We start from the raw sequence: 25,998 nt of genomic DNA, 5'->3' as shown, positions 1-25,998 counted from the left end.
CGCGCATTCAAATCGGGGGGACACGCTCCCTAGTATTACTAGGAGCGTGTTGCTGGAAAATTCACTTCCGGTCCCTTGCGCAACCGTCTGATAACGCGCGCTGGCGGAGACCGGACGTTCTGCGCCGCAGCACGGAGCGTCATTCGCTCTGCGAACGTCGAGGAAGTCTCATTATTTCCAGCTGCAAGCAACCTGCTTACGGAGCACTTTAAGGTCGTCGCCCTGGACACGGTTCCTGTCAGGCGTAGTTGTTTTTATCGTTACGTTGATGATATGTTCGTTGCCTGGCGTCATGGACGTGAGGAGCTGGAAGAGTACTTGAACCATACTAGCAACGTCCAGCAAATTACGAAGGGGGAAGAGGCCGACGGTGCCTTGCCTTTTCTTGACTTTCAAATGCGTCTACAAGCAAGTGAGTGCCTCAGTCACAGTGTTTACTGAAGAGGCAGTCACAAGGACCGATGCTTGCACGTTACCGGCTATCACCATACTACACCGTAACGTCCTGTTTTTAGAATCTATGTGCACTGAGCAGAAGACGTTTCAGACGCAGAAAACCTTCCTAAAAAACTGATTGATTTACAGAAGGTGTTCAGAGAAAACGGCTGTAACAACCACCAAATTTCGCAGGCCGTTTCACCGATGGTTCAAAAGCTTAAGATTGCCCGAGGAGTACTCGAAGAAGCTTGCGTTTTGTACCGTTCTGGGGCCAAGTAATGGGAAAGATCAGCCGGTTCCCAAATAAGCATGCGATCGATTCACTCTTCAGACCTCCAGTATGGACTGGTGAAAGATGGTGTAGGCCTCAGAACGGCAGGGTTATGCAAAGTAAAGTGTGGTCGTGGACAGTTTAATATTGAAGATACAGTGTGGACTATTGAACAGGGCCGGACAGAACATGAGAGGTTCTGCCTGAGCTAACCTGAGAAATCGGCAGTAGTAGAATATGCTGTGGAAAGTGGATACCGAACTGCCTTCGACGAAACATGTTATTGAACGGATAAATGGTTTCTGTGAGAGTGTTATAAGAGAAGCGATCGAGATAAACATTTCCGAAAAATACGCTCAGTAAAGGAGGAAGAGGAGATTAGTGTTTAACGTCCCGTCGACAACGAGGTCATTAGAGACGGAGCGCAAGCTCGGGTTAGGGAAGGATGGGGAAGGAAATCGGCCGTGACCTTTGAAAGGAACCATCCCGGCATTTGCCTGAAAGGATTTAGGGAAATCACGGAAAACCTTAATCAGGATGGCCGGAGACGGGATTGAACCGTCGTCCTCCCAAATGCGAGTCCAGTGTGCTAACCACTGCGCCACCTCGCTCGGTGCTCAGTAAAGACAGCTTGAGATCCGGCCATCGCAAGGTCGAAGCAGATGAGACGGTCGCGCGACCAAAACATTACCCTATAAGGCGCTGGACTGGGCACCAATATTAGGAAGGCAGCAGCAACTACACAGCAGTCACTATTTGACAATGACCGAGTGGTACTCGGCCGAAAGTTCATATGTTTTAAACCTTTTGACATGGCTGGAAGATTGAGAGAATTTTACCCGTAAAATCTTAATTTTAATAAATTTGTTGTAAAGCAGCCACTGATATAATGTACTTGAGCTTTCATCATCCTTTATTTCCAACATGGCTGTTACTGCTTTTAAGTCTTATTGCGTATGTCAACTTCTACATTTCGTTGTGCCCGTTGGGCATGTTAATACTGATTGATTGCTGGAATTTATCATTTATAATCTAGAAAGATCTTTCGTCCAAGTCAGAATCTCCAGACTGTAAGGCTGTAAATAGTAATATCCATATTAAGACATTATCTTCGATGATAATAAAAAGCTGTACTGAGTCACACATTTTTGTACCAGTATACAAATTTTCATGATAAAAAGTAGTGAAATATTGGGAATTAACGCCCTTTTTGACGGTTTCTATCGTTCTATCTGCACAGACAGTGTCGGAGCTCTTTGCTTGTTAATGAAATACTTGTAAGGAGAATAAACCTCTCACTATCATTAGTTTAGAAATCAAAGTGTAAGGCTTTCGTGTTTAGGCGTGAAAAGACATTGTATAAAAACGTATGAAGTCAAAACACTAAATATTAAAGAAAGAATTACGCACGCTGCCAACATTCACAAGTATGGAAACAACAGGAAGTTATCAGCTTCATACACTTTTTATCATTCTCAGGTAATCCTTGGAACATGTTCTTTACAGGCCGATTTGTCACCTCCAAGGTAATCGAAGATTTAATAATTGTTGACTTACGGTATGAAATTATAGCTGTGAAATATAAAACTTTGGAAATATCTTTCTAAAAGGAGCGTGAAGAAGAGATAGAATATCTTTCGACTAAACGGATGTGTAATGTGATGCTTTGCTGTGCTCTGCAACGTTCTACCTGCAATGTTCAATTAAGGTCCACAACTTAGCAGCCTCCCACAAGGGAAGATGCAAATGCTGAAATGAACACTCATAATCTGCCTTTAATGGGAACCGCAGGGAAAGTTTCTTACAAGAGTTTAGCAGACTGAAAACTGAACACAGTAGCAAATAGCCTCGCAAAAATACAGCGGTTCGTACAGCGTTCGTTTCACTCAACTCAAATATCAAATCTGAATGTACTGTAAGGAACATTTACTGCTAAGCAGTTAAGAAGTTCAAAGCGCTGAGACCTCACTCGCTTGGAACTTTTGAAGGATAATGCTTTTTCATCGAACTTCTCCTGCGCATTGAAAAAGTTACGCCGTAAGGCACAAAAAGATTGTCGTGTAAAATCTGTTTTCGGTGCTTCGAAGATCCGCTCTCAAATACTGCGCTCGCCTGTCATCCTGTGTGTAAATTGTACGACTGAAAAGCCTGTAAACTGCTTGTTCAAGGAACCACGTGATTCTTAAAATTATTTCTCCAGCGAATTAGGCGTGTTAATAAGTCTAACTTCATAAAAAACGCACCAAAGGGCTGTATTATTTGATACTCGAACAACGTTTTCCGAAACTGTTTGGTATGAAAAATGAGTAAAAATATACAAAAAGTTAAAAACTTTTTGTTAGAAGACTGGGGACCTACAAGACGTCACAAAGTTATAATTGTCTCGAACAAGAAATTAATCTGCCCATCATACTCATTAATGTTTATTGCCAAAATTCTGTAGAATTAAGGACTAGCCAGTTACTGGTAGACATTAATAATCTACATGATGGTTATACGAAGAGTGATGAATTACCACGCTCCTTCGTTTGACAGGAAAAAACGTCTATTAAACACTCTATGAAGTGAAAGCCTTTACGCTATTGATATCCCACCATATTTCACTGCTTTTTGTCATTTGTCTAGTTGGTCGTGTAGGGTGACTCGGGAGGAAAGGTAAGTAGTTTGAGGAGCGATAATATTGGTGATTCTAAATGAGAAACTTCAAATGAACATATGCCCTGGGGCACAGAAACGGCCCGTATATCACCAACGCCTTTCAGGAATTATATAAATGCCAACACCACTAGATGAGAATGGTATCATGCCCCTTCCATCCTTACTGTAGGAATTTCTCTGATTGGCTCAAGAAGGAGCTGAGTAATGTGACTGGAAAGTAAAATTCTGAGATATAGCTGGGCTAAATATGTCGGTGACGGAAGAGGTAGTCTAGAAAGTTCCCATATCCTTGCAGAAACCAGAAGAGAAGAGGAAATAAAAATTCGGGGAACAAGCCGGTATCTAATAAAAACGGGAGAACAGGGTTTAAGGGAGGAACGCACGCCAGTCGGCATTAGCGCGATACGCTCTGGAGCGAGGTGCTGCCAGAACCCCAATCGGACAAAGAGGCGTACGGTGCGAAAGACGAAAGCTGAATTTCGGCACCAGAATGATCAGTTAACGATGTCAATTGATCGTACTCCATCACCTGCGTTGGTGCAAAAAGGACACTGAATAATTTCCCCTCCGTGCACCCTCCAGCATGCCCGGCACCAAAGAAGGTTTCCGCAATTGCCCACCTCTGCACCCAGTTTGTGTGAGAGGTTCATGTCAGATTTATGTTGAGTCTCGACCAAGAGAACGAAAGAAAAGACAGTGAAACCGTGTACAGATGTTTATTAGCGTTTCGGCTGGAGGAGTGAATATGGGAGGGGGTGGGGGGTGGAGGGAAAGGGGCACCCCCTGACTAAGTGGCGAATGTGAGTGTTCTTACCCGAGGTCCTAGCAAGCACAAAATCCATTGCTATTACTCCATTGTTCATGCCATGTTTATTGTGGCTCCCTTGTTTTACGAGGCCTGTTCAGAAAGTAAGCTCCGATTGATTGCCAAATTGAAACCACAGTGAACATCAGAAATGTTTTACTTGTAACAATTAGCTACACGTTTCAGTTACTTCTCTACGTAGTCGCCGTTCTGACTTAGACTTTTGTCATAGCGTTGTACCAACTTTTCAATAGCCTCATCATAGAAGGCAGCCGCCAGTGCTTTCCGCCAATTCTCCACGCTGGCCTACACCTCGTTGTCTGTGTCAAAATGTTGTCTTCAAAGACAGCGGTTCATGTGACCAGAGATGAAACTCAGGGGGAGACAATTGCGGACTGTATTGTGGGTAATCTCACATTTCCATTTGAAAACGATGCAGGAGCATCTTCATTTCCCCTTCAGAATGCGGCTGAGAATTGTCTTGAAGAAGAAACAGCACGACAGTTATGTAATGTTAGCTGCATAGCTTCAGGCGAAATTTCTCACCAGGCCCTCGTACTTGGCGGCAGACACTATTTTCTAGACATCTTTACGCACTCACTGCGAGCTCAGAAATGAGAAGAGCGACGTGATGCTAACTGGGGTTATACTAGAGACACTACCCAACACATCTGTGCAAAGCTTTATCGGATTTTCATAGTCGTTTCCATTTCGCGACCGATCGGAGCTTACTTTCTGAACGCCCCTCGTATATACAGGGTGTCTAGAGAAGGCATCCCTGACTTCAAAATTAAATAAATGGGAAAATAAAATCCGTAGACGACTCCAAGAAACGGTGTGTTTATTGTGAGAGCTGTAAGAATTTTATAGAGAAGTAATACAGAAGTTTCGTAGTGGTTCGTAAACCTGCTAACACACGACCCTGCATTCGCGATACGTAGTGACTATAAATAGTGCGCTAAAACTCATAGCGATCAGTCCCACTGTTGAAACATGAAACATATTCGTCCGATATGGCTCCTTGCGACCACTTTTTGTAGGGCACATTGAAAGACACTTTCTACCAGAACCACCTCATCACGCTGGACGAGTTTGGATCGGGGATCAATGTGGCATCTGAATGCATTTCGGTGGAGACATTACAAGATGCGATGGGACATTTCGTTGTTCGTTTGCGCAACCTCCGTAGTGCGAGTTGAGGGCACTTGGAAATGATTTTGATGTGACTGCCAACGCTGCTTGCAGAGGACGAGTTTAATTATGCGCGCTGTTACCGTACGAGCTGCTCAGCGTACAGTTCCCTCTGTTAGCAGCTTTTCAAAATATTTAGAAACTTCTGTATAAATTCTGTATAAAATTTTTACAGCTTTCACGATAAATATACCTATTGTTGCACTCATCTATCGATCTTAGATTTCCAGATATTTACGTTTGAAATGAGGGACTCTTTTGATGTAGACCCTGTACGAGAATATTTACGTAACCATAATTACTTCAAGGATTTCGATTTGGTGTCTTTACTCTGTTTTACTTACATTTTATTGCTATTCTTTGCAGAGAACAACTTCTCTTGATGTCTGGTTAGACAAATTCAGATGTCTCATTTTGCAACGCATTTTTCGTTATCATTTTGGATTCCTATACACGTAACTGGATAATCTTTTCAGCTTTATCATTTTTATTATTAGTAGCATTTTTCATGACTGGAGAATGGAACAGCAGACCTGACCTACCCTGCATTGGCAGCCGTTACTTACTTGTCATTAGATAATTATTATGATCAATCATGAATAATTTTAGTTTCAAATGCCATAATAGTTTTCAGTTTTTTATTTAATGATGTTATAGTATTTTGATTTATGAATAATCTAATTTCGATATGTATGTCAAGGACCTATTTTCAAACGTTAGTTGAAACAGATATTCATGTGGGCTCTGTAAGCTCCTGGCAGATGGCCATTGCTCCATCATGTTACACACATTTTTCGGCTCAAATATTTTTGTTTTCCTTGAAAAATAGTTCCATCTGTCGTCGTAAATCAGGCGGCTCTGTACTGTCTCATTTCCCACCACATCTGTACGTTCTTCCCGTGGCTGTTGTCTACGACAGCGTTGGTTGTTGAGGTGAAAGGAGACTTTCTTGAGTTGATGGTTTGGCCTCTTCCTAATCCTCCTAAATGGACAGCAGCGTGCACATATGAGGTCCGCCGAAGGTCGAGTTATTTCTCCAGGGCAGCCGGTGTTTGTAATATCTATTGCAGGATAAATTCACGCAATCGTACCAGGCAGCACCTTACAGAAGCAGGAGCAGGAAATGGCCAATGAAAGAGCCTGCCCGTGGCTACTGAATGGACTGACTGGAAGGCCTATATGTTATTCGAGCTCGGCAAATAGTGGAGCCGATAGAAATGGGCCAAAAGTTTGTTTCGTAGTATCAGTTATAGTGGCTACGTGTATATTTTTATACCAGTTACTTTTAACTCTTATACAGGGTGTTACAAAAACGTACGGCCAAAGTTTCAGGAAACATTCCTCGCACACAAAGAAAGAAAATATGTTATGTGGACATGTGTCCGGAAACGGTTACTTTCCATGTTAGAGCTCATTTTATTGCTTCTCTTCAAATAACATTAATCATGGTTGGAAAAACACAGCAACAGAACGTACCAGCGTGACTTCAAACACTTTGTTACAGGAAATGTTTAAAATGTCCTCCGTTAGCGAGGATACGCATGTATGACTGCCACCCTCCGTCGCATGGAATCCCTGATGCGCTGATGCAGCCCTGGAGAATGGCGTAATGTATCACAGCCGTCCACAATATGAGCACGAAGAGTCTCTACATTTGGTACCGGGGTTGCGTAGACAAGAGCTTTCAAATGCCCCCATAAATGAAAGTCAAGAGGGTTGAGGTCAGGAGGGCGTGGAGGCCATGGAATTGGTCCGCCTCTACCAATCCATCGGTCACCGAATCTGTTGTTGAGAAGCGTACGAAAACTTCGACTGAAATGTGCAGGAGCTCCATCGTGCATGTTGTGTCGTACTTGTAAAGGCACATGTTCTAGCAGCACAGGTAGAGTATCCCGTATGAAATCATGATAACGTGCTCCATTGATCGTAGGTGGAAGAACGTGGGGCCCAATCAAGACATCACCAACAATGCCTGCCCAAACGTTCACAGAAAATCTGTGTTGATGACGTGATTGCACAATTGCGTGCGGATTCTCGTCAGCCCACACATGTTGATTGTGAAAATTTACAATTTGATCACGTTGGAATGAAGCCTCATCCGTAAAGAGAACATTTGCACTGAAATGAGGATTGACACATTGTTGGATGGATGAACCATTCGCAGAAGTGTACCCGTGGAGGCCAATCAGCTGCTGATAGTGCCTGCACACGCTGTACACGGTACGGAAACAACTGGTTCTCCCGTAGCACTCTCCATACAGTGACGTGGTCAACGTTACCTTGTACAGCAGCAACTTCTCTGACGCTGACATTAGGGTTATCGTCAACTGCACGAAGAATTGCTTCGTCCATTGCAGGTGTCCTCGTCGTTCGAGGTCTTCCTCAGTCGCGAGTCATAGGCTGGAATGTTCCGTGCTCCCTAAGACGCCGATCAATTGCTTCGAACGTCTTCCTGTCGGGACGCCTTCGTTCTGGAAATCTGTCTCGATACAAACGTACCGCGCCACGGCTATTTCCCCGTGCTAATCCATACATCAAATGGGCATCTGCCAACTCTGAATTTGTAAACATTGCACTGACTGCAAAACCACGTTCGTGATGAACACTAACCTGTTGATGCTACGTACTGATGTGCTTGATGTTAGTACTGTAGAGCAATGAGTCGCATGTCAACACAAGCACCGAAGACAAGATTACCTTCCTTCAATTGGGCCAACTGGCGGTGAATCGAGGAAGTACAGTACATCCTGCGAAACTAAAATGAGCTTTAGCATGGAAATTAAGCATTTCCGGACACATGTCCACATAACATCTTTTCTTTATTTGTGTGTGAGGAATGTTTCCTGAAAGTTTGGCCGTACATTTTGGTAACACCCTGTATTCCTCAGACAAAGGTAAAATTAACTCCGAGCACTCGCGAAACGTGAGATGTCAGATTTCTCACATCTCGTGCACGCGCTTACAGGGACTTAAAATAATTAGTGTCGAACGTATTTCTTATGGTCGAGACTTTTGTAGCTTAATCTATAGGCAGTTTGGTCTCCTAAGGTAGTCATCTGGCGGTGTCGTGTTTGGTATCAACGTTCGGTACCACACTTGTTAGGGGTTGCAGTTATCAACCGCGGTCCGTATTAGTATCGTTGGATCCGCGAGTCGCGACCAGCGCCGCTAGCGCCGCTAGCGCCGCTCCGCGGCTTGTATCAAGTTTCTGGCGAGCTCTCGTCCACTCTTGCTCGGAACGTGAAGTAGTAAAGTAGTGTAGCCTTCAGCTGATAGGAAGCAACCTCTAACAATGCGCTTAGTAACGTACGACCTAAGTGAGGCCTCAATAGCTATCTGTTTATAATTATATGTATGCCGCCAAAAAGAATCCTGTACAACCAGTTAAGTACAATATATATTATTTTTTACCAACGACTTCTGATTATTTTAGTCGTTGCAGAATCAGACCATACAGCCAGCACCTTATCGACGTTACTTACAAACCTGCTGTGATTTATATGTTTCTACACTCCTGGAAATGGAAAAAAGAACACATTGACACCGGTGTGTCAGACCCACCATACTTGCTCCGGACACTGCGAGAGGGCTGTACAAGCAATGATCACACGCACGGCACAGCGGACACGCCAGGAACCGCGGTGTTGGCCGTCGAATGGCGCTAGCTGCGCAGCATTTGTGCACCGCCGCCGTCAGTGTCAGCCAGTTTGCCGTGGCATACGGAGCTCCATCGCAGTCTTTAACACTGGTAGCATGCCGCGACAGCGTGGACGTGAACCGTATGTGCAGTTGACGGACTTTGAGCGAGGGCGTATAGTGGGCATGCGGGAGGCCGGGTGGACGTACCGCCGAATTGCTCAACACGTGGGGCGTGAGGTCTCCACAGTACATCGATGTTGTCGCCAGTGGTCGGCGGAAGGTGCACGTGCCCGTCGACCTGGGACCGGACCGCAGCGACGCACGGATGCACGCCAAGACCGTAGGATCCTACGCAGTGCCGTAGGGGACCGCACCGCCACTTCCCAGCAAATTAGGGACACTGTTGCTCCTGGGGTATCGGCGAGGACCATTCGCAACCGTCTCCATGAAGCTGGGCTACGGTCCCGCACACCGTTAGGCCGTCTTCCGCTCACGCCCCAACATCGTGCAGCCCGCCTCCAGTGGTGTCGCGACAGGCGTGAATGGAGGGACGAATGGAGACGTGTCGTCTTCAGCGATGAGAGTCGCTTCTGCCTTGGTGCCAATGATGGTCGTATGCGTGTTTGGCGCCGTGCAGGTGAGCGCCACAATCAGGACTGCATACGACCGAGGCACACAGGGCCAACACCCGGCATCATGGTGTGGGGAGCGATCTCCTACACTGGCCGTACACCACTGGTGATCGTCGAGGGGACACTTAATAGTGCACGGTACATCCAAACCGTCATCGAACCCATCGTTCTACTATTCCTAGACCGGCAAGGGAACTTGCTGTTCCAACAGGACAATGCACGTCCGCATGTATCCCGTGCCACCCAACGTGCTCTAGAAGGTGTAAGTCAACTACCCTGGCCAGCAAGATCTCCGGATCTGTCCCCCATTGAGCATGTTTGGGACTGGATGAAGCGTCGTCTCACGGGGTCTGCACGTCCAGCACGAACGCTGGTCCAACTGAGGCGCCAGGTGGAAATGGCATGGCAAGCCGTTCCACAGGACTACATCCAGCATCTCTACGATCGTCTCCATGGGAGAATAGCAGCCTGCATTGCTGCGAAAGGTGGATATACTCTGTACTAGTGCCGACATTGTGCATGCTCTGTTGCCTGTGTCTATGTGCCTGTGGTTCTGTCAGTGTGATCATGTGATGTATCTGACCCCAGGAATGTGTCAATAAAGTTTCCCCTTCCTGGGACAATGAATTCACGGTGTTCTTATTTCAATTTCCAGGAGTGTATTTAGCGTTGGCCACCAGTCATCATAACATCTTGTACGTCAACGCAGATGTATGACACCACAGCCCATTTTGAAACTTTTTTGTTAGTTAACATTTTTCAATTTTTTTATATTATTGTGGTCATGTAGTTGGGATATTTAACTTTTTTATTGAATCTGATAGTCGTCCAAGCTGATTCTGGTAACCGGTATCAGGCTAAAAGCTACTGCGTGTAGGCTAATGGTACCTGCAGGTTTGGTGGCACAATTTAAGGGAAAAACAATCTAGTTATTTGTAAACTTCATGGAAGCCACTGACGACTGGCAGCTATTTCCGCAGAAATACGAAAATAGTTGTTTTCACTGAAGTATCTCTGCTCTCTGGAAATATCATCGTCTATTACTCGCTACCGGAGTCTGGGGCAGAGTTACCGGCTTTCAGATTACCAGAAACTGTAGCCCGTAAATCCCAAAGAAAGAAGAACTCTGATCGAAAAATAACCGCCAGAAAATAACTTAGAAAAAAATAGCTTACAAATATACTCGTTCTGCTGACGGTTATTTCCGTACTCGCATGAATTCTTATGATCAGTTTACGTGATTAGATATCAAGAAACCGAAGTACGTACTTCAATGAACAGATGGCGTGCAGTGTGACTATTATTTCCATGAGCCTCATGGTGGTCGGTCCTTCTGCCCTGTTCATTATCCGTGGTCAGATCTGAAATGACGCGGAGGCGTAGACAAGCGATTATTACAATAACTGCTACATCTCAGTAACCAGTTTTTTCTGTCAAGTTATTTTTTGCCACCTCTAGGGACCGGGCTGCAGCTCTCATGGAGTGTAGAAGTCGAGTAGCCTCTGGGGTGAAGTGTTGTTTTAAAGTGGTTATCATTTCGAAGTTCTGGAATTAGTGATCTCTATCTACATAGCTACCCCGCAAGCCACCGTACGGAACGTGACGGGGGGTATCCTGTACCAGACATTTCCTTTCCTGTTCCACCTGCAAATACAGCGAGCGAAAACGACTGCCTATATGACTCTGCACAAGACCTAATTTCTCTTATCCTCCTGGTCCTTACGTGAAATGCACGTTGGCGGCGGTAGGATAGTTCTGTATTCAGCGTCAAATGCCGGTTCCTTAAAATTCTTAGTAGTGCTCCACCAAAAGAACCAGGAATTTCTATTTGAGTGCACGAAGTATCTCCGTAATCCTCGTATGTTGATCGAATCTACCGGTAGCAAATCTAACAACCCGCCTCTGAATTGCTTCAACGTCCTCGTTTAATCCGGCCTGGTGGGGCTTCGAAACACCCGAGCAGTACTCGATAGTGGGTCGTATTAGCGTTCTGTACCCAGATATTTAAACGACTTGAAGTCAAGCAGGACACTACTGATACTGTATCCGAGCATTACAGGTTTTTTCTTCCTACTTACCCTATTTAACTTAGACATTCCACATTTAGAGCTAACTGCCATTCATCACACCAACTGGAAATTTTGCCTAACTCGTCAAATATCTTTCTACAGTAACCCAACTTCGACAACTTAGAGTACACCACAGTATCATCAGCAAACAACCGCAGATTGCTGCCCACCCCGTCCGCTAAATCAGTTATGTTGTAGAGAACAACAGCGGTTCTATCACACTTCCCTTTAGCACGCCTCACGATACCCCTGTCTCTTATGAACACTCGCCTTCGAGGACAGCATACTGCGTTCTATTATTTAAGAAGACTTAGAGCCACTCATATGCCAGGATAAGTCAATTATTATCCCCAAAGTAGTTATAAAATTTAATTGTAATCAAACAGGAAACTTAAAAGAGCATCATTTTTCGACATAGTCTCCTGCGTTTCAACGCACCTGGCCCACCGTTGTACAAGCTTCCTGATGCCCTCATAAAAGAAGGTTCTCGGTTGAGCTGCGAGCCAGGAATGCAATTCTTCCACTACTTCGTCTGAGGCAAATCGACGGCCCCTTAGTGCATGTTTGAGTGGACCAAATAAGTGATAGTCAGAAGGAGCAAAATCGAAATTATATGGAGGATGATCCAGTACTTCAGCTGTGTGGGCAGCAGTATGCGGACGGGCGTTGTCGTGCAACAACACAACATTTTTTGACAGCAATCCCCCGCGTTTGCTTCGAATTGCAGGCTTTAGCCTGGCAGTAAGCACTCACTGTAACGTACACTGTTTATTGTTGTGCCCTTTTCCCCATAATTTTCCAGTAGTGGACCTTGTGCGTCCGAAACAACCGCAAGCATCAGTTTTGCTGCGGACGGTTGGGTCTTTGACTTTTTCTTGCACGGCGAGTTTGGATGTTTCCACTCCATACTCTGCCGTTTACTCTCCGGCTCGTAATGATGGATCCGTGTTTCGTCACCAGTAATGATCCTGTCTAAGAAGTTGTCCCCTTCGTTACCATAGCGATCCAAATATTTTTTTGCAGATGTCCAAGCGCGTTTGTTTACGCGACTGCGTGAGTTGTTTTTGGACCCATCTTGCACAAACTTTATGAAACCCAAGTCTGTTGTGGATGATTTCTTAAGCAGAGCCGGCCGGAATGGCCGTGCGGTTCTAGGCGCTACAGTCTGGAACCGCGAGAGCGCTACGGTCGCAGGTTCGCATCCTGCCTCGGTCATGGATGTTTGTGATGTCCTTAGGTTAGTTAGGTTTGAGTAGTTCTAAGTTCTAGGGGACTGATGACCTCAGAAGTTGAATCCCATAATGCTCAGAGCCATTTGAACAATTTTTTTTTAAGCAGAACCGTGACTAATTTGCAGACGATGTGCCACTTCGTGAACAGTTAATAGTCTGTCTAAGAGAATCATTTCACGTGAACGCTCAATGGCTTCTTCATTTGTGGCGGTAAACAGTGGTCCGGCTCCTTCATCGTGCGTAACACTTGTGCGACCATTTCGGAATTTTTCAATCCATTCGTAGATACTCCGTTGCGGCAAAACGCTGTTCCCGTACTGTACCGAAAGTCTTCGATGAATTCAGGCCCCCGATACGCCCTACGACCACAAAAAACCGATCACTGAACATTGCTCTTCTTTGGTGCAAATAGACAGGGGAACACCCATGATTAACAGCACGGCAGCTATAACGAAACTAACCTAGCAGCTTGAAAATTGCACAGATATAACAACAAATAAACAAAGCATGCGACAGAAACGTAAAACGACAGTACTACGAAAATTTACAAAATATAACTAAACTGCGGATAATAATTGACTTACCCTCATACCAGTGGACGTACTCCACGTGCTCGTACCCTCGTTAAAAGCCTGCAATGGGGCGCCGTGTCAGACGCCTTCCGGAAATCTAGAAATGTGGCATCTGCCAGTCGCCCTTCATTCGTACTTCTCAGCATATCATATGACAAAAGGGCAAGATGAGTTTCGTGAGAACGATTCATTTTGAAACCATGCTGCTTCTTGGACGTAACCTTCCCAATCTCAAGAACATTTTATTTGAATTTATAGAATATGTTCCAGGATTCTGCAGCAAACCGATGTTAGGTGTCTTGGTTCTGCGTTACGACAATGACTGTACTGTTTTCGGCGTCTCATACGGACACGATTTATATATTCTCCACTGCTAGTACTGCCATCTGCAGTATGTATGTGATAATTGCACTTTGACGTTAACATAGGCGATGGCCTCATCGATGTGAGTGGACAATGTATTTGTGCATAGCTGAAAATACTAAAACATTAATAGAACGAAACGGAGGGCAACCTGAAACTAATCGATGATCGAAGTCGTTTAGGAACGAAATTAAAAAAGAAATCACAGTGCATATTTCTCTAAGATGACTGATGTACTTATGGCTCCTGGAGTGATGTAGAGCAAAATTTACAGTGGTAAATAAAGAAAAAATTATGTTGATATGCAACGGGTATTCATGCTTGCAAGTCCCCTGGTAAGCTGTGTATTGAAAATGCAGTGAACTGATGAAAAGTCACAAACAAGACTGAAAGATTTGATTTATCGTGGCTTTTCCTGTCTGGTTTGAGAATATCGAAGAACAAACAAATAATAATTAATAATCATAATAGTTTGTGATCAGGTTATACAAACGTTGGGCTTGGTTCAAATGGCTCTGAGCACTATGGGACTTAACATCTATGGTCATCAGTCCCCTAGAACTTAGAACTACTTAAACCTAACTAACCTAAGGACAGCACACAACACCCAGCCATCACGAGGCAGAGAAAATCCCTGACCCCGCCGGGAATCGAACCCGGGAACCCGGGCGTGGGAAGCGAGAACGCTACCGCACGACCACTAGATGCGGGCAAACGTTGGGCATTACAATGGCTTTTCGCGTAAGGTCCGTTTATTGTAAGTTTGACTGTGAGTGTTTTTTCTGAAAATATCGGACTTCGTAGTTTGAATAATTGCATAGCTTTGGCTCGTTTGATATAATTTGTAACGCGGAACCTTTAGCCTTGCCAAGACGCCGTTTAATTGGAACAATACCTTGCAACATAAATGAAACGCAAGACTAAATAATATCACTGTATTCACAAAATATTATACTAAACTGACACATTAATTATGTTGCTGTGTGCAATTATAAGTACGGCTACTGAGATTGCGTCTCAATATATATATAAAAATGGCGGTGTGCCAAATAATTATCTGCAGCGATAGCAGATATGCGTCTGATTAGGACGACTTCCAGAGCAAAAAGTGACGTCTTCTCGGCAAGACAACTGAACTGCGGAATTATTCCATTGTATAAGTGGTTGCACGTCACAATAGATACAACCGCTTATCCTAATTAATATTTTATGTAATTCTTTATTTATATTCTGAGCTTAGTACTACGTTTTTGTTATATATCCTCGCCTATCGCGCAAATGTGCCTTTAAAAAGGGCTTACTGGGAATATTATAATATTACCCGTACCAGCGATACAGACGTTCATTAGTAAAGTATGAGACACTGGTATGAGCTGTTTAATGAATAAAATAGAAGTGACATAATAACCGGAATAAACTGCAGAAACGAGAAATTGAACCTGAGTCGGAAGCACGGTTTTATCCAAGAAGAAAAAAAAAAAAAAAATGAAGAGTCGTAGTAATAAGGGCGCACGAAGTAAATCAACATAAGGAATGAAGGAAATCCCAGCTGTGAAAATTCCACCAGGTGTCTCATTTTTCTTGTAATCACAAAGATTCTGAAAATTTAGGTCGAAAAAATAGTTTCAGATCATTATGGTAGTTTTCATATAATGAAGAGTATATTTTTAATATTGAAGGGTAGTTAACCTTGTTTATTTGAGGGTTTTTGGGTGGTGTTTTTGTTAAAAATATTTGTTTTTATCTAATTAAATATGAATACCCTGAACGAATGGACGCATGTGTTTGAAGTTGATAGCGTACCTAAACTGGGATACCTGAAAGACTGTAATTTTTAAAAAACTGATTGTCTCTCTTTTACTCATGACTTATAGGAAGATAGACATATCAAGATACTACAACACGTAGTATAGAATCAATGTTATCTCAGTAATTTCAATTATTTTAATGTTCGTTGTGCACTGTTTTCTTTTATTAATCACTTCTCTTGTTTAGGACACCTCCATGATAGGATGTTTATGGAGGCGCCCCGTCTTTTGTGTGAAGCAGAAAAGTGTAAACTTGTATCAAAAATATTCAATGCAGTGTTTATTACAATTTTGGAGTGGGGTTTTATTCAGTAGGAGAAAAAAACCTAGGTCTATTAAGATTTTATATCACGAAGGCGATGTCTTATCGAGGCGACATGGTCAGAAGAAATTTATTTATCTACTAAGAGGAAGACTGTAGAAGAAGATTCCGGAGCTTCTACAATTAAGAAAGTGGGGTAAAGCGATAACTTCCGTGGACGTTATTACTAGTGTTTCTGGTGAACATGACAGCAGCAGTTGTTCGGTCTGCCGCTCTCCCGCCTTTAAAGACTTATCATTATTTATATGAATTAAGAAACTAACTAAGTCACATCGCCCCCACTTAAATTTTTATTCGCCTACCATGGAGTTTGTATACTATATCCGACCACAATCTTAGAGTGATGAAGCTACGAGCATATATCTTTGGAAACCATGGCCGTATTTAACTTCCTCCATGCACAGTGCAGTTCTGTAACATAACATAGAGATGATCGTAAAGGTGTCAGATACCTGTTGTCGCAACTGGTAAAGGGATGATGCACGTGTTGAACACCGCACAACCGCCATTCTGTCCTGGGGGTCAGGTCTGAAGATGATCCTAGGAGGAATGGTACAAACTCCTTGGAAGTATGTCAATGAACATTTCGCCATTGGCTATAAGAAATTATATTTAAACATCGACAAAGAAATCAGTCAGAATATCTCAGTAAAAATAATTCTTCGTGCCACCTAACGAGATGACGCACCAGTTAATGCAGTTCACTCTTATTCGCGAGGGTGTTGCTTCCAGTCTTAGGCGTCCGAATTTAAGCTATTTTCCGTAATTTCCCTAATTCACTTCCAATGAATACCGTAGTGATTTGTTCAGTGACATATTACTTACGTCTGATTTTTCCCAATACAGCCAATACTGAATCACTATTGAACATCCTTCCAGTTCTATAACAATGAAGCAACGAGAAATAATCGTTCGTTAGATACTGACCCTGATTTATTTAAATATTTGCTGTGAAATTTATTTGCAAAGTTTTTTCCTATGATTGTTTCCACAAAAGAAGTAGATAGTCTGTTTAACGTTCCCAGAACGTTTCTGAACTGTTTCTGCAATTGTAGATTCCTATCTCGGTGGTAGGCATATCAGGTTTAAAGTTTATGTCTATGAATAAAGAACTACAGCTTTCATATTTGTATTTATTGTGTTATGGTGGCTGTTGAATGACGAAGAATACGTAATGTCTGCCCAGAGTTCATGTGTCGAGTATGGTATATAGTTTTACTTCTGAAAAGACCGACGGTATTTCATTAAAATGTCGTGATTTCACCTGTGTCAGAGAAATGTATAAAAATAATCACTGAAATGAATTATAAATAATGAATGTCTTTAGATGTTTGAAAAGCTACATTGTTTATTTGTTTCGTATGAAGAACGCACATACTCCAATCAGAAACTTCGTGCTAAGATGAGAAATTATTTTATGATGGACAGAAATAGCAAGAACAGCTTCTACACGTTTAACATTAAGCAAATTATAGTAATAGGGTGAACTGTTGCTAAGACGTGGAAGCAGCAAAGCTCCAAAATTTCTCATAACGCCAGGACTTCAGCCTAGAAAACATTGGAGTGACAACTCTGGGTGAAATAAACAGTACAGAGGCGGGATCGCACAATATCAACACCCACCCAATACCCGTAGAGCCATCGTTGGTATCCATGTGAGGGTCGATGCAACCAAATCCCGTATGGCGACTTATGGATGTTGTACCGTATCTGACAAAAGTACATATCAGTTACGTAGACATATTACAGAAAGAGTGGCTCCCTAGTATTCAAATCCATCTCATCTACAGCCATATTGTGGAATTACCGACTTGAGGAATGCAATCCTGGCTTGGAAAAAATGACTATCACTTTCAAAGAACATTATCACTTAAAATGCTTTCATAGACTTTATCATCTTTCCTTCCATTGAGAACACATGAATAATCGTGACCATTGAGACTCGTTAGGGCCTCATATTTGGCAGAAGGTGGTGTAAGACTACCTTGATCTTCTCCACATGTAAGTGTGTTTTACGTTAAATAGGATCAAGCTGTATGTTCGCCAGTGGCACATGTTTTGTGCTCTTAATATTACTGAATCTGTTTGTTTGCATTTACTTGCACTAGTAATATTTTACGACACTAATCGCACCATGAATGTTTTGTCTGTACAGGCCCTGCCTGTAGCTTTGTACTCCAATTACATTTTAAGCTAGCAGTTGTGCCGTAGCAGCAGGCTTCGTAGTAAAGGCAGTAATCCTCTTTAATTTTTTATTAATCTATTTTGTCTTCCGTCATTTCACAGTCGCTCATAAACCTTTCATACTGATCGAATTTAAGCTCGATGAGGAGTTAGAACCTCTCTAATCGTGTGGCATCTAGATCATTAACTTGCTTGGTGCGAGAGCTATTCACGTTTGTAATCTTTGCCCATTGCTTTTGAAGGCCAGGTTCTCATTCAAAATGGTCGAAAATTCGATTTTTTTTGTAATTGCGTGTTTTGAGAGGTGTAGGTGTCCAGAATGTTGGGACGAATAAGAGTTTTAATCCGTGCGTTACAGAGGTTTCTACAGCCCATTGTTGAAAGCAGTGCCACGGCCCCCGTGGGACGCTCTTAGCCGCAGACGCCCGGCTCAGTTAGAAAACATGTCGTGCCGTGACGCACGTCCACAAAATGATTTATATTGCAGTGTCCTTGTGAACGTATTCGCCGAGAAAGCTGACGGATAACGTGTGCAGACAGCCGAACGCGGCATATCCGGCCGGCCGCAGTGGCCGAGCGGTTCTAGGCGCTTCAGTCTCGAACCGCACGACCGCTACGGTCGCAGGTTCGAATCCTGCCTCGGGCATGGATGTGTGTGATGTCCTTAGGTTAGTTAGGTTTAAGTAGTTCTAAGTTCTAGGGGACTGATGACCTCAGATGTTAAGACCCATAGTGCTCAGAATCATTTGAACCTTTTTTTTTCAGCATATCCTGGTCAACCAATCATCTTTTCTCACCAAGTCGAACGACGGGATTGGTCTCCAGGAACAATTCGACTTAGGGGAAGGGTTCATTACGATTCTGGAGTTGCCGACTAAACGTAAGTAACGAAAACGCTTTTTTTGGTCAAAACATAATTTCTGGCCCATCGTATTCGATTAGCCATTTTGAATTTTGAAACATAACTTCAGATTCGTGTTCAGCTTCATCAAAAAAAAAAAATAACGTATAATTTTTGCAAATTGAACTAATGATACGAATAAAAGTTTTTCCCTAAGCTATTAACAGGTGTTTCTCGAGAAAATGTTTCAAAACTGCGTGCAACATAAAACAGAACGGTTCAATCTATTCACTACCACCTTTGACCCCGAAAAGAAAACACTTTTCTTGAGAGCTTATACCTATAATGTATGAAATTTGTTAATATGAATTATTTCTTCTAAAGCCATAAAGGTCATACAAATACCCAAAAATCGAACTCACAGTTCGACTTAGCATCATATCGTTAACTTTAAGGTTATTTAATTATGGTTAACTATAAGCTCCCATAAATTTAATGTAGTATCGACTGATGTTATTCATTTTTGATTTCACATTACTCCTGAGGGGCTACACTATACACAGTCTCTTCAAACTCGCAGGCTCTTGGTCAAATCATAATTACGGGCTCCAATTTTTGTTTTGTATTGAAAACCTAAAATAAAATTCATAGTATGACCAATCATTATCCACAAACCGATCTTTTGTATGTATTTTAATTGTCTCAAAAAAATTTTCAAAGTTTGCCTATTTTTTTCTTATTTGAATGAGAACATGGCCTTAGGTCGGGTTTTCCTTGTTGCTTGTTCGTGTAGTACATAATGCACTCGACGTAGAGCGTCGTTCCGTCTGCGGTGACGAAACAGTGACGCGTAGTGCCCCAGCGCATTACGTCAAGCGTGACCGCCCAACCGATTGTGGACGAGTCTCGTGCTTTTACGCCGCGTTCTAATGTAGCAGTTGCTGCAATTCAGGTAAGGTTCGTGTGCAAAATGGCTAGATCTACATTCTTGGCTACTGCGGATTTTCCTTAATTGTTCAGCCTGTGGACTCCTCTGTGTGCCACATATCGTATCGATAATTTTCGCCGCATCTGTCTGATATTTCTTGAAATGTTAAAGTAACAGGAATACTTTCTGTCCAGATTACTGTATTTTTCTATTGCTACTTTGCATGTTCAAGTCTGCACATCGCTGGAGGAGCAAAGTGTGCCAATGACGAAAAAAAGCACGGGGCACTATAATTTTAAAGATGAGTCATCGAAAAGGCGCCTATATCTCACGTCAGACTGTCGTAGAATTTTGGAACATGTTTCATGCTCACGTATTACTCGTATAACCTTTCTGAAGACCGAAAACCTCTTCTATAGGAATCAATATGGGTTCCGAAAACAACGATCACATAAAATCGAGCTCGCACTGTTCGTCCATAAAACACTGAAAGAGTAGATACCGACACCCAAGTTGATGCTGTGTTCCTTGACTTCCAGAGGGCGTTCGATAGAGGTCAGCCCTACCGTCTAATGAACAGAATACGAGCTTAAGAAATATCAGACGAGCTGTGTGATTAGATTCCTGACAAACAGAACACAGCATGTCATTCTCAACACAGAGAAAGCTTCAGACATAAAAGGAACTTCGGGTGTATCACAAGGGAGTGATGTGGGAGCATTTCTTTTCAAAATATGTGGAAAATATCTAGTGGATGACGTCTGAAGTTCCATGAAGCTTTTCTTGTATGGCACTGCTGTACACACAGAGGTCGCAACGCTAGAAAATTGTAGCGAAGTATAGGTAGAAATGCAGAGGATCGGCACACCCGGTGCAGGGATTGGTAGTATTGGTAGTTGACGCTTGACATAAACAAATGTGACGTACTGCGCACAAAAAGGTAGAAACACCCGTTATTGTACAATTACACGATTACAGAACAGTTAATGGAAACAGTCACATCAATAAAATATCTAGAAGTATGCACACTGAACGATTTAAAGAGGAAGAACCACATAAAAATAATAGGATGTAAGGCATATATCAGACTGTGATTTATTGGAACAATGGTCAGAAAGTGAAGTGTGCTCAGAAAGGAGATAGCTTACGAAATCATCGTTCGATCAATGCTTGAACACTGCTCGTAGGGTTGCGATCTCTACAAATTATGATTGACGAAAGAAATAGAGTAAATTCAAAGAAGAGCAGCACGTTTCGTTATAGGTTCATTTTACAAAAGCGAAAGCGCGTCTTGGAGATGATAGGCCAACTCGAATGGCAGACGCTGCAAGAGGCGAACTGCATCACGGTGTGGTTTACTGTTTAAGCGCCCAGAACGTACGTTCCTTGAGGAGTCAACCAATCTATGGCTTAAAACTACATATATCTTGCTAACTGACGGTGAGGCTTACTGACAATAGTTCTTTCCCCGAACCATTCGCGACTGGAGCAGGAAAGGGGGAAGTGATAGTGTATACAAAGTACCGTGCGCCACACACTGTAAGATGACTATCGCAGTATAGACGTAGATATAGATGTAAATGTGCGAGGAGTGTTCATTTAGTAGTTCAAATTCGGTTGAAAAAATGAGTAATTTGTAGTGGGACATCGTGGAATATTCCAACTTCATCTCCTACAGTTTCATGATGTTGCAACAAGTGGTGGCGCTATGCGTAACCTTCAAAATTACGTCTGTAACGGAGGTACTTTTCAAGCACAGAGCTTTCACTGAGTTTCTTCTAGCCGAAAACCAGAGCATAGCAGATGTTCATAGGCGCTTGCAGATTATGTACGGAGACCTGGCAGTGAACAAAAGCACGCTGAATCATTGGGCGAGGCGTCTGTCAACATCACAACAAGGTCACACAAATGTGTCCGATCTCCTGCATACCGACTGGCTGCACACAGCTGTGACTCCTGCAATGAAATGAAAGAAACAACTTCAGCGTATTCGTCGCCACAAAAATGCAAACGAACATCTCCTTCTCCATAACGATGCACGGCCTCACACAAGTCTGCGCACCCGAGCTCACAAAACTTTTGGACTATTCTTCCTCATCCACCCTATAGCTGGATCTTGCACCTTCCGACTTCAATCTGTTTGGCCCAATGAAAGATAGACTCTGTGGGAAGACTTTGGCTCTAACGCCAACCAGTAGAGTGCTACCATGCAGGCATATAGGCCATCCCAGTAAGGAGGAGTAAGGCCGTCCCATTGGACGGACATCATGCTGCGCTGAATAAAACCAACCTGCTTTCAGACAAAAAATGTGTTGATTTACGTACTGAGTGCTTCAGGTAGAGAATATCCAAATAAGAGCTGAATGATTCGTTGCAGGTTCGTTTAGTAACCACGAAATCATCGCGTAAATGACTGGCCTTCTCCAGTGGCAGCCTATGCGGAAGCATACTGGGTCACCGTGTGGTTTAGTGTTAGTGTTGAGTCAAACAATATATTGCTTCCTCCTACGTATATTCTGTGAACAGACTGTGGTGTCACCGCTAGACACCACACTTGCTACGTGGTAGCCTTTAAATCGGCCGCGGTCCGTTAGTATACGTCGGACCCCCGTGTCGCCACTATCAGTGACTGCAGGCCGAGCGCCGCCACACGGCAGGTCTAGTGTAGAGCGACTCCCTAGCACTCGCCCCAGTTGTACAGCCGACTTTGCTAGCGATGGTTCACTGCCTACATACGCTCTCATTTGCCGAGACGACAGTTTAGCATAGCCTTCAGCTACGTCATTTGTTACGACCTAGCAAGGCGCCATATTCAGTTACTATGTCTTCTTAACAGATAATATTGTGACTCATGTACCGTCAAGAGCGGCGTTCACCATTAATGGATTAAAGTTAAGTATCAAACTAATTACGTCCGCTTTCTGAATTCTAATTCCTTGTCATGTTCCAGACCTCACGTCAGTATAGTTCTTCCCTCCTCACGCCAGCCAGCGTGAGCTAAAACGCGTGCATTTCGGCCTCCTCTAGTAACACGGTGTTGGCTCTTCTGCCAACACAACATGGACCACATGAAAAATTACAAGTATTCCAACTGATGTGTAGGATACTAACAATCGTCCTTTCTGTGAACCATTCGCGACTGAAACAGGAAAATGACAGTGGTACACGTAGTATCGTCCGGCATCCACCGTAAGGTGGCCATTGCAGAATAGATGTAGATATAGAACTATATGTAGATTTAGATTGACGAATTAACCACGGACAGGCAGATGATGAGAATGGGACTATTCGAAACACGTAACTGACTGTTGACATTGCTTTGCTGTGTTTTGTGTACCAAATAAATACACTGAGAGCCAAAGACACTGGTACACCTGCCGCAACACGAGAAAGCAGTACTGCCGCAACACGAAATGGCGTGTACACGACTAGTGTCTGAAGTAGTACTGGAGGGAACTGACAATATTAATCCTGCAGGCTGTCCATAAATCTATAAGAGTCCGAGGCAGGGGAGATCTCTTCTGAACCGCACGTTTCATGGTGTTCCAGATGTGCTCACTAATGATCATGTCTGGGGAGACTGACGACTGAAGTGCTTAAAATCAGAAGAGTGTTCCTGGAGTCACTCTGCAGCAATTATGGACGTGCAGGGTATCGCATTGTTCTGCTGGAATTGCCCAAGTACGTCGGAATACGCAATGGGCATGAATGGATGCAGGTGAGCAGTCGGGATGGTTACGTACGTGACACCTGTCAGAGTCGTGCCTGGACGTATCAGGGGTCCCATATCACTCCAACTTCACACGCACCACACCACTCCAACTGTGCACTCCCGACGCTATTACAATCTCCACCAGGTTGAACAGTCCCCTGCTCACATGCAGGATCCACGGATTCATGAGGTTGACTCCATACCCATACACGTCCATCAGCTCGACACAATTTGAAACGAAACTCGTCCGAACAGGCAACATGTTTCCAGTCATCAACAGTCCAATGTTGGTGTTGACGGTCCGAGGAGAGGGTTCAAATGGCTCTGAGCACTATGGGACTTAACATCTTAGGTCATCAGTCCCCTAGACTTAGAACTACTTAAACCTAACTAACCTAAGGACATCGCACACATCCATGCCCGAGGCAGGATTCGAACCTGCGACCATAGCAGCAGCGCGGTTCCGGATTGAAGCGCCTAGAACCGCTCGGCCACAGCGGCCGGCCGAGGAGAGGGGTAAGGCTTTGTGTCGTGCACTCGTCAGCGTTACACGAGTGGGCCTTCGGCTCCTAAAGCCCATATCGACGATGTCTGTTGAAGGGTTTGCACCCTCACACTTGGTGATCGCCCAGCATTGAAGTCTGTAGCAATTTGCGGAAGGGTTGCACTTCTGCAACGTTGAACGATTCTCTTCAATCGTCGTTGGTCCCGTTGTTGCATGTTCTTTTTCCGACCGCAGCGATGTCAGAGATTTGAGGTTTTACAGAATTCCTGATGATCACGGTATACTCTTGAAATAGTCGTACGCGAAAATCATGTCCATTATGATTATCCGGGCTATTATGCCGTGGTCGGTTGATGAATTTTGTCTCAATTCCCAACGTTTCTTCCCCGTGTGCGGGAGACATCTTCAAGGGGGTCTGTAGCTCGATGGAAGGTCCAATACACCCGCTGGCTCGCTAGCCAGCCATCGAGCTACAGACCCCCTTGAAGATGTGTCCCGCACACGGGGAAGAACCGTTAGGAATTGAGACAAAATTCATCAACCGACCATTGGCATAACAGCCCGGATAATCATAATGGACATGACATTTCCGGCCGTGAAAGTCTACATTTTAGTACGCAAAAATCTCCACTTCATCGTTACCTCGGAGGTGCTGTGTCCCATCCGTCGTGAGCCGACTATAACACCACATTCGATCGCACGTAAATCTTGATAATCAGCAATTGTAGCAGCAGTAACCGATGTAACAACTGCGCCAGACACTTGTTGTCTCATAGGCGCTGCCGACCGCAGCGCCGTATTCTGCCTGGTTACGTATCTCTGTATTTGAATACGCGTGCCTATGCCAGTTTCTTTGGCCCTTCGGTGTATAACCTCGGCTTTAAATGAGGCAGGTCAGCCTCGCACATTCTCTATAAGGAGTCTTAAATTAGGCGGTTAGTGTTTAACATATGAGCAAATTAGCCGGGGTATTGCATGTGTCCTCTTTGATTGTTAATGGGCGGTGGTGGCGGTAGGCGGCCTTTGAAGTAGGTGCGAGTGGGTTAAAGCGCCTGCGGCGGCTCCGGGCCCGGCCGTGGCACGGTGCAGAGGGCCCGGGGCTGAGCCGCGCGGGCACACCAGAGCAGAGCGGCGCGGAGCAGGCGGGCGGCGGCGGCGGCCTCTCAGATCGATACAGCCGCGGCCCAGCCGGCAGCGGCGGCGGCGGCGGCACAGGCGGCGGCGGCGGCGGCACAGGCGGCCGCGCTTCTTCTCCCATTCAGGCCCGCCATTGAGCCGCCTCCGCGAACCACCTGCAGCCCCCCAACAAGTGCACCACCTCGGCTTCCAGTTCTCGGCACTTGCAGTGTCCACTAACTCAGTACCCGGATGTATAGGAGCCTTTCGCACAACACTTGCAGATGGCTTACGTCTACATCTCTATTCTGTAAGCCATTTTACAGTCGAAGGCCGAGGGTACTTCTGGTACCACCTCCCCAGCCACACTTTTCCTGTTCTAGTCGTGAATGGTGCATAGGAAGAACGACTGCTGTCAAACTTCTACACAACCTTCGATTTCTCTCCGTCGTCAAATGTTACGTCCTCGCTGCTAATAACAAATAAGTGTCCGCCCCCGGTAGCTGAGTGGTCAGCGCGACAGAACGACAATCCTAAGGGCCCAGGTTCGATTCCTGGCTGGGTCGGAGATTTTCTCCACTCAGGGACTGGGTGTTGTGTTGTCCTCATCATCATCATTTCATCCCCATCGACGAGCAAGTCGCCGAGATGGCGTCAAATCGAAAGAGTTGCGCCCGGCAAACGGTCTACCCGCCGGAAGGCCCTAGTCACA

At 44.3% G+C, this 25,998-nt stretch overlaps 1 protein-coding gene across 1 annotated transcript in view; it reads right to left on the bottom strand.

The window, feature by feature from the left end:
- Positions 1 to 25,428, bottom strand: part of LOC126235400 (protein enabled homolog) — a 123,551-nt gene extending 98,123 nt beyond the window's left edge. The window contains exon 1 of the mRNA XM_049944122.1: positions 25,306 to 25,428. Coding sequence (XP_049800079.1) covers positions 25,306 to 25,428 — 123 coding nt within the window. The remainder of the gene's footprint in view (positions 1 to 25,305) is intronic.
- Between the last annotated feature and the right edge of the window lie 570 nt (positions 25,429 to 25,998).

Source organism: Schistocerca nitens, chromosome 2 (genome assembly GCF_023898315.1).
Source record: "Schistocerca nitens isolate TAMUIC-IGC-003100 chromosome 2, iqSchNite1.1, whole genome shotgun sequence".
In the NCBI taxonomy this organism is placed as follows: domain Eukaryota; kingdom Metazoa; phylum Arthropoda; class Insecta; order Orthoptera; family Acrididae; genus Schistocerca; species Schistocerca nitens.
This window is presented reverse-complemented; position numbering and strand designations above follow the sequence as displayed.